Source organism: Petaurus breviceps, unplaced genomic scaffold (assembly GCF_028583685.1).
Source record: "Petaurus breviceps papuanus isolate PSGF00001 unplaced genomic scaffold, PetGlider_PUasm1.0 174, whole genome shotgun sequence".
Classification (NCBI taxonomy): domain Eukaryota; kingdom Metazoa; phylum Chordata; class Mammalia; order Diprotodontia; family Petauridae; genus Petaurus; species Petaurus breviceps.
The window spans coordinates 52505552-52515490 of record NW_027185761.1 but is presented as its reverse complement, the minus strand read 5'-3'; the positions used below and the strand labels follow the sequence as shown (position 1 = coordinate 52515490).

The 9939-nt window shown below is 40.5% G+C and overlaps 1 protein-coding gene across 4 annotated transcripts in view; it reads right to left on the bottom strand.

Moving 5' to 3' along the window:
* Positions 1-411: 411 nt before the first annotated feature.
* The window catches only part of CADPS (calcium dependent secretion activator), a 567121-nt gene continuing 557593 nt past the window's right edge, over positions 412-9939 (bottom strand). For all 4 annotated transcript variants that reach the window (XM_069084197.1, XM_069084192.1, XM_069084194.1 and 1 more), the window contains 2 exons: positions 5020-5124; positions 412-1640 (listed from right to left, as the gene is read on the bottom strand). In XM_069084197.1, the coding sequence (XP_068940298.1) occupies positions 1461-1640; positions 5020-5124 (285 nt within the window). In that variant the 3' untranslated portion in view covers positions 412-1460. The remainder of the gene's footprint in view (positions 1641-5019; positions 5125-9939) is intronic.

Here is a 9939-nt window from a genome sequence, read left to right as displayed (position 1 = left end):
TAAGTTACAGACAAGTTGATAGAAAGGGTTTCCACATCAGTAATTCTCTGCACTACTGAAACCACAAAACAATGAATTTTCAAAAAACCACATAGAAATCTCTTTCCCATCCCTCTTGTTTCTAGCCCCTTCCCCCTGTTGATTTCTGCAATTTATTCCGCAAATGGTTTGTTGGTAAATAGCTGTTTGTATATCGTCTCCCCTATGAGATCATGAGCTCTCCGAGAGCAGGGACTGTTTTTGGCTTTCTCTTAGCTTAGCCCAGTACCTGGCACATAGTAAGTGTCTAGTAAAATGTTCATGAACTAGATGATTGAAATCAGCCCACTTCCCTAGGAAAATCCCCTCCTTTGTTCAGTGACCCAGCCTCAGCCTGCTAAGTAATATAGAAAAAGACTCCAAACTTAATCCTTAGGACATCGGAATAGTTATTTATTGAGAAGCCACAGTTTACCACACTTTTCAACTGTAGGCTTTGTATAAGGCCAAAAGCAAGATAGATCCACTACTATACACAGAAAGGAAAAGCTTCTGGAGGGGACCCCCGGGTCATGCAGTGACTGGTCAAAATGGAATGTACATGACATATAAAAAACATTGTGAACCAAAATAATTTAAACTATGGTTACATTCTACTGAAATAAATATCCATTATCTTATTATAAACACATTATATAGTCTAGGATTGTAATTTAAATTTTATCTCTTCTTCTTTTTTACATATACGATTATTGAAACTTTAAAAAGCAAGATGTAACACTCGATAGGGTGTCAGTAGAACGTGATTGCTAGGACCTGGGCTTGTTGGGTAGGGTGTCTCCTCTTAATTGGGCTTAACCTGTGCTGGACATTGGAATGACTGATTCATTGGTATATCACTTTTTTTGTGACTAACTGTATGGGTACATGAAAATACATGATTTCACAAGGACCCAAGAGGGTTGAGCTTAAATTCTGGGGGCCAAAGGAAGAGCACAAAAACTCAGTTATTGGAGCCTCATTTTTCTTAAAAAAAAAGAAAAAAAGAGCAAAGCATTTTAATTTGTGTATTCATTTATGCAGTTGGGCTCCACATAAAGAGAAACAAGAAAATGAATAGTACAAGAGGAACTCATCTTTACCACAATTTACCATCGAGGTGGAAACAGGACGCTCAGGTAGCATTGTTTAATTCTGCTTATGACAGGGACATACTGAGCAGTTGGTCTGTGTATTCTCCAAGAACTGTTTTTAAACATTGGTGCTCCATATTGCTTTGAATTGACAGTTACGAACCCAGGGAGCCAATGGATCAAATGGAGATGCTAATCTCGGTACCACACAGCTATGGGTAAACTTCTCATGGGCATTTAGAGTGGACGGAAAATTCCCCTAATGTGGCTATAACTGAATAAGAGACTAGGGGCATGCATTGATTACAAGGCTATGTCTTTGAGGACCTCTAGGACGGGGGGCGTGTTTTAATCGTCTTCTTCATCTTCCTCATCGCTGTCCTTCATTGTGATGCCCTGAAGGCCCCCTCCTTCGCTCACTGAGGCCGTGGCTTCCTCTACAGTCAGTCGATTTCGGATTGTGTCATAGGTTTTACTGTTTAAGGTGGAGTCCAGTACCCCTTGCAATCGGAAGTCCCTATAAGTTTTCTAAGGAGGAAAAAGAGGCAATGAGAAGGGAGACCAAAGCATCGTGAGAGAGGGAAAAAAAGCAAGCGAGTTTTGTGGGGCAGAAAAACCAACAGGCAGCTTATGTTGCATTTTATTTATTACCAAATCAAAAGCCATGATGTGGTAGTTACTACATGCATTTGAAATTAAAATTCATTTCATGATAAGGAAGGAGGAATTGTAACAAGGCACACTGCATCAGATGGAGGGGTTTCTGAAGTGTCTGTTTATTCAAAACTGCTGAAAGAAATACTCTTCTACTGCTGTCTTTCACTTGGGCCCCATTTTTCTTCCTAGGTTAGCACTGTTAACTACTGAGAGTTAGAATTAGGAATATAGAAAAACCAAAGTGAGGGGCCTGTGATCTTTTGTGATTTTTTTCTTTGGTTGCATCCTGCTTTTTGGTATTTCAACTGTTCTTAGCTGCAGTAATCCAAACACAGTCTTGTTCACATGACAAACATATGTATGTTGGTATAGGGAACGGATCACAGGCAGCAAAAGTTATGGCGAGGATGAGACACTAATGTCTCATCAATATGTTGTATGAACATGACTCATTTTTAATCTTCTTTCTACAGAACTTGAGAATTAATTCTATCTATTTTATTTGGTATTTCCTGTATGGATTCAGGTTTGGGGGAAAGATTTTGACTCTCTCTCTCTTTTTTTTAGAACAATGAATTGGATATTATTTGGTAATATGAATTATCGAGGATGACCTAGAAGAGATTTATACCATTTCTTGAGATTTTATCATATGAGAATCTGTCAATTTCAGGATATTTGAAACCTCACAGAAATTGTTTCTCTAAAAAAATCATATAACATTGTTGGAAAATGACCAGGAACATCTTATTTATGGTGATTTCATGAAAAAAAATGTCTTTTACCTCCTTTAATTATTGTCTTGTTGATAAACATTTTCCCACAACTGCCTCCTTTATCCATTAAACTGTGAACTCCAGGAGAATAGGGACTGTCTTTTGTCTTTCTTTGAATCCTCAGACCTTCACACAGTGCCCAGCACATAGTAGGTGCCTAATAAATATTATTAATTCACTCCCACTTTGTAGACTGCTGTGTCTTATCTAGGAAGTGAGGAGGGTGGAATGAATGGCCTATGAGATTTTTCTAGCTCTGAATCTAGGCTCTCATGAGTTCTGGGTCAAATCATAGCTTCTTCCTGAAGAGTTGAGGGTGTTGACTGAAATTGTCTATCACAATTCCAGAACCTCCAGACATTTCAAGGAAGGAAGGCTAAATTAGTGGTATGGTCTCATGCAGACCAAATGGCTGGCAGGTAGACTGAATTTTTATTTTCATCATTTATTCTGATGTCCTGCAGACAGTGGTCTTTAGATTGTGGTGGGAGGAAAGGAATCACAGTCCACTATTCTAGGTCAATACCAGGGCTCTGGGCTGGGCAAAGACTCAGCCCTGCCTGTTAAGGCAGAAGAAAAAGCTGATGTCTGTTTTTTTGACATAAGCGTAGTTTTCTGTGGAGAACACATTCTCTGGGCAGTGTATGGAAGAGATATATTAAGTCTTTTTAGATAGCAGCTAAACTGGATGTCCTCTTAATATTCTTTCCTTGTTTATAATTACATGACACTTTCTGCTTTGGTTCATGATTCTTTAGGTCATTCAGCCTTACCTCACCAAAGCCTGAGCACCCCATTGATGTGGGGACATCCCTGTAAGGTCCAGGGAGGGAGAAATTACTGAGAGGGGGGAATAAGGTCTCAGACTGGACATCAAAAAGTAGAATTAGGACATTAAACATGCTCTTATAAGTAGGAGTTTTTCTTAAAGAGAACATTGGGCAAATTACTTAAGCTCCTTGTACCTGAGTCCTCTCATTTGCAATGTGAAGGAGCTGGACTAGATGGTCTCTGAGGACACTTTTTGTCTCTAGTTCTGTGGCCTGTGCTATGCTCACTATAGAAAACTTAGGAAATTTCAAGGTTCCTGAGAGATCAGTTCTGGAAAATGAAGCAATATAGCAGCCTGTGTGGGTGTGCACATACGTGTTTATGAGCACACATACATAAGGACGTACTTAATTAGAAGCACCTTTTCTTTTAATGCTCACAAAATAAGGGTAAGACAGAAAGGTGCCCCATAAGGCTATTTATAACCAGCAGCCAGACAAGGGAAAATGGTCAATAGACACCCCCCCCCCCAAGTTAGCTGAAGTCACAAATTTGAAAATAGGCTGGATCACTATGTTGAGCTATGACATTTCTTTTAACAGTTATCATGCACTTCTTCCTAGGATTAGATTTTAGAATTTAGAATCTTTATAAGGCCAATCCTTTTGAGAGCAAATTAATATAGATATAAATTTTCTTTAATTACCTCAAAATAAACTGTAATTGATTTTAAGTTATTATTAGGGTTAACAAGACTCTTAATATGTTTTTTTTAGGGGAAAAACATCCAAGAAGAAAATTAGAAATATATCTTTATCCTTTTAAAAATAGAAATTCATCTAGATTTTACTTTCAAAATATTTTAAAAAGTGGCATATTTGGATTTATTCATTTGTTGAAATGGCTTTTTTTATTGTTGTTGCATATGAATGTTTTTAAACACGACACTGCAAAGCCTCAAATGGAAACTGAAATGATCAAAAACGTATTTACCCCCTTCTGCGAGCTTATTATTTCATGTAAACCACTGTGATTTCACACTGAAATAATTATCATTAGTCCAAGGAGCACACACATATGAACAGGGAAAAAAAAAAGCTACTTGGAGGGTATGTGATCTCACCTTTGTGATCCCTCAGAGTTGATTGTATACACCCATTGTAAAAGAAACTCCTTCAATTAACTATCAGGGCAATCTTGATTTACATTCTCATAGTGATCACAAGTACATATTTAGAAATAGCAGCCCTGCAATATTTCCATGAAGTGAAGGGTGGAAAATTTCATTTAATTTAACTGGAAGTCGGATTGGCTAATCAGTATGATTCATACGTGAGTACAATAAACCCATTTCTGGGGAAATTGTCAGCAGACCATAGTCTTTGTTGAACTGTTGTTGCCTGGTAAATCCACAGGGTCTTTGTCCAATCAGGGCAAAGATCTGATCTCAAATTTAATCTTTTTTTTTTTTTAACAAATACAATGAATCCACCACTCAGATCAAAATTTTAAGAGGATTCTCTTATATCATCATTATCAGAATGATTAATTTTAGGACTATCTCATATATCTTATTATTTTCTTTCTTTTTCCAAAGACTACTCTTTTGGAAAAGAAGCCTCAGATATCTGGTGAAACATGTGGGCATTAGTTGTTTGCAAAAAAAGCACATTGCCTTTTTGTTTTTTTGTTTAATCCTTTACCTTTACCATCCTAATAAGTGTTTTCAGCTGATAAATATGGAGCTGCAAGTCCATCCGATCTGTCAACCAGGTGCAAATCACGTTCATGGAACTGTTGTACCATTGCTGGAAAAAAGAGACAAAAGTTCTCCAGCAAGCATGTTATAAAGAGGATTAGGTTTATGAAGCTACAAAGTCCAATGATTGAAGTGGTTGATGGAGATTTTCATCTTGAAAGAGCATGGTGGACATACATTTAACAAAAAATCAAGTCCTTTCCTGTTGTAAAAAAAAAAAGCCCCAGTTTATGTACTAGTGTGCCAACATGAAACATAATTCCTCCATCCACGACCACTTTAATCTTGCAGTGTGGACAAGACCACGGTCCTCTCGATTCACCGTTAGTTGGGCTTTGAAGTGGCTGCTTTTTCTTAATATTTTTATGGTGTTGGTAATGCACACCATCGCATGTCAATTTCCCTAATACCATTTTTCCTAGTTCCTAAAGGCAGGCAATGACTCTCAATGCTGATAGAACTAAACAGTCACTTACCACTTACCTTAAGGAAACTTCAAACCTCATCTGTGTAACTGGAAATCAGCCTGTGAGGGCCTCGAGGAGCCTGGATTAGGTAAGATGTCTTAGTGTGTTGGGGGCTTCCAGGAGCTAATACAATGAGTGTGGTTTATCTTTAGGACCCAAACGCACGCATGCAGCAGCTTATGTGACCTTGCCTGGACTGTGCAATCTGTTTTAATCTTAACACAAAAAATTATGAAAGATGAAAAAAGCAAATACAAATGAGCTCATTTCAAGCTGTTGAAATCATACTTCCCCCTTAAGGGGGTTAAATTTTGCTTCTTGCCTGTGAAAAATGCTTGAAGCTATGTCACTGCAGACTGCCACCCCTGCAGAGAAGGAAGTCTCTGGCTCGGTATAATTTTGTACCTACTGCTCATATATTCATAAATCTCACTCGGAGACATATGAACAGTGTTATAAAGTGTCAGGGTAAAAAAAAAACACCCTCATCTTTTATACTTCACCAGGTTTCATTGCTTTCTACTGTAATTTACAAAATGTGTATTCACCAAAGAATTTACAAATAAAAATGGAAGGCGTCGCGGACAAAGAATGTTAGGGTGCATCTATCTATGTGGCGGTAGTGGAAGAGATGCAGAAAGAATGGGCAGGGAATTTGTACCATGCATTCTCACGCACACACACACATCACACACCAGTGGGGATTCAAAAAGCATAAATAAAAACATGTTTCTTATGATAACTCCACCCTTTCTCACCTAAAGATCATCCAAAATCAGTTTATGCCTAACACTCACAGTTTTCCCAATCCTTATTTCAGACTTAATTTAAAAAAAAAATTAATCTTGAATTTTTCTTACAAGGTGAAACTTGGCAGTTTCACCTTGCAAGAAGCGAGGCTTGTCTCTGTCACCGTGGGTTTTTTTTTAAACATTTCCCCCCCCCCCCCCAGTCATATTTGAAATCCATCATTTTTCTGGCTTCTTCTTGTCCCAGCCAATAGCTGGTTCCCTCAGAATTCAGCACAGAAAAGAGCTCACACTACTGTGCTCAAGGCAGCCATGTGTCCTGACAGCCAAATCCTGCTCTTTTAAAGATTATGAAGTTGACATTCAAAATTCCTGGGGGCACCTTGCCCTTCAGCAGGCGGGGATCACTGGAGTCTTTGCTCTTATTTTGGACCTGACCGAGGAGAATGGGACACAGAGCAGATTCTAAAATGGATGGGTTTTCTTACCACTTGTAAAGACTTCTCTAAAGACAGAAGGGGGAGTTTCCTGGAGTCTAGTCACACTGGATTCTAGGACTCTGGATATTAAAGATGGCTGGGAAGTCTAGAGCTAACCAACATCTTTCCTCACAGTGTCTGGGCTGTTTGAGACCCAGAGGCCGAAACTGCTCTGAGCAAGACATGGGCTTCAAACTCCACACACGCTGGCCTCAGCTGTCAAGTCTGGTGAGCCTCAGACCCTTTCAGGATGGGACTAAGAATGGCATTCTGGGTGTACAGACGTGGTTCAGCAGTCCAAGCAAGCCCAAATGCCCCAATCTGGAGAGGGGAGTTCTGTGGAGGATGGTGTCACCGACCGAGGGCCTCCAGATCTGACACCATCACACCAGACCCAGAGCCCACTGGCTGACCCTGCATGGTTGGCCATGCCTTCCCAGTGGGCTCCCCTTCTCCTTCCCAGGGGTGTTGCATCCTGAGGCATGTGGCAATGTCTCAGAAGGAAGCGAAGGAGGCATGTGGCTCGCTGGCTTCTAGACAGTGGCATTTTGCTTTGGCTGTGAGGATAGACAAGCCACACACCTCAGCCAAGAAGCCTGGTGTGACATGTCTTTTCTCTTCACTGAGAGACATGCCACCAAAAAAAAAAAAAGCTGCAAAGCCCCCCTCCCATTTTGTGTAAGCCGTGCTCATTCTGTTTCATTTCTCTTCCACATGGAGTTTGGAGAGTAAAAAAAAAATGCAGCCTACTACCGACATTGTAATCTGTCACCCAAGTGGGGTGGGCCACGTGTGCACCCAGGGCTCAGCTAGAAAGACTTCTTATTCGCGATGCCAATGAGCACAAGCATTCCTAGGACACCCATGCCTCCTTGCACCTGGCCTGTCTGCTCATTGTAGGAGGTGCCAAAGAGGGGAAAGAGATAAAATGAGTCCCTTCCAGATCTAGACGTCCCTGAGGATGCAAAGCAATCAGACCTTGGTTTATGGGATATGGTGCTAGCCTCTCAGGAGTTTGGGATGCTGGAAGAAGGTGAAAGAGAAGATAATGGGGGTCAAGTGACTTCCTAAGGGTCACACAGCTAGTTAAGGATCAAGTGTCAGACTTGGAATTTGAACTCAGGATCTCCTGACTCCAGGCCTGGTGCTCTATCCACTGGGCTACCTAGCTGCCCCCGAGACATTGCCTTCTAATTGTGAACTTGGCCTGTGTGTTGCAACTTTTGTTCATCTAACAGTTGCTCGCCATTTTGGGGTGTCTGATTCTACCCTGTCTGTTTAGGCTGACGTCTCCTTCTCTCCCTGGGGTGGGTTTGATTTCAAAGCTCCTCACAGAAAGGATGCATTATGACTTCTCCTGAGGGGAAGTTAATAAAAATACTTGAGGCTTTCTCCTTTCGTTTTTGTATTTCTCCAGCTCTGCCTTTCTGGGGAGCTTACAGTAGAATGTAAGCTTCTTGAAGGCAGGAGCTGCTTTTGTTACCACTGTCATCCTTTCTTTGCATCCCTCCTGCCTACCCCAGGGCTTTGTATATAGTCAGTGCTTAGAGAACGGGATTGAAGAATATCTCAAAGTGGCAAACTGAGTCAATTGGCTCAATGCATTTTTTTTTAAAACCCAGTCATCAGTCAGTAAGCAAGCATTTTGTAGTCCCTACTATGTGCCAAGTATATAGTGCTAAGTACATAGTACTTAGAGCTGGGGATACAACTAATGGATACACAGGAGTTTCCTCATTGGGTTGTGAGGATAGAGATTGTAGGATGAGCATTTTTATTTCAAAGTAAAATGAAAATATTAACCCTAACCTCAACCCCAATTTTGTCACTTGATGCACATGGTCCATCTCGTCTTAATAAGTGCCTGCTAGATTAGAATACCAGAATAACAATGAGATAATATTCATTGTTCTTGGGACATGGAAGTGGCCAAGTGGATAGTGCTGAACCTAGACAGGAAGACCTGAGTTCAGATCCTGCCTCATGTACTTACTCATATGTGTGACTTTGGTCCACTCATTGAGCCTCCCCAGCCTCAGTTTCCTTATCTGTAAAATGGGGATAATCATAGCTCCTACCTCACAGGGTAAAGTGCTTCACGAATTTTAATGCACCAAGTGAGTGCTGACTGTTATTATTTACATAACTCTTTACTGTTACTCTCATTTGTATTTCTGTATTTGATGCTCACAATGGTCCAAGATAAAAACAAACTCAATAATGCAGGTAATAACCACCATTAAGCTGCATTTAACTCTTTGTGACCCCATGGACTATCCTGTCCTGTCCATGGGATTTTCTTGGCCAAGATACTGGAGTGGTTCACCATTTCCTTCTCTAGTGGTTTAAGGAAAATAGAGTTAAGTGACTTGCCCAGGGCCACACAGTTGTAAGTGTCTGAGGGTGGATTTGAACTCAGGTCTTCCTGACTCCAGACCCAATACCCTAGACACTGAGCCATCTAGCTGCCCCCTCTAGATAATAATAGTAATCATCAAAATCATAGGAGAAGAATTTGAAAAATAACAATAATTATGATATGAATACCTAAACAATGCCTTAAAGTTTGCAAGATGCTTGAATGCAGACATGATCCTCCCCCATTTTATGGATGAAGACTGAGGTTTGCATAGGTGATGTGATTTTTCTGGAGTCACACAGTAGAGCTGAGGTTTTCTGATGCCAGGTGAGGCTTTTCACTACACTACAGCACATTTAAGCACCAAAACATTGGTCTCTCTTGAAATACTTTCATTTCATAGACAGAACTTTCTCTAAATTCACAGGCCTTAGAAGGATGAACTGAAGACATCTTTTAAGTGTCTTCTAGTGAGAAAGAGTGGAAGCATCATGATTGGGGCATGGCTTTGGAGTCAGAGAGATCTGGGTTCAAGTCCTGGCTCTTCTGTTTCCTACCTGGGAGACTTTATGCACTCTGAGGTCTCTGGGCCTCAGTTTTCTCAACTGTGAGATGAAGAGTTTGGCTCCTCTGAGCTTTTCTCTGATGCATACTGGATATGTCCTTCACTTGCTCTCTTAATGTTCCAGAAAAATCTCCAGGACTACAAATGATAGATGAGTTACTGATTTGTTCTGGTGGAGGGATTTTCACATACCAGGAGTTTCCCTACCCCGATGAAACACTGGACTAATCAATAAGCATTTATTA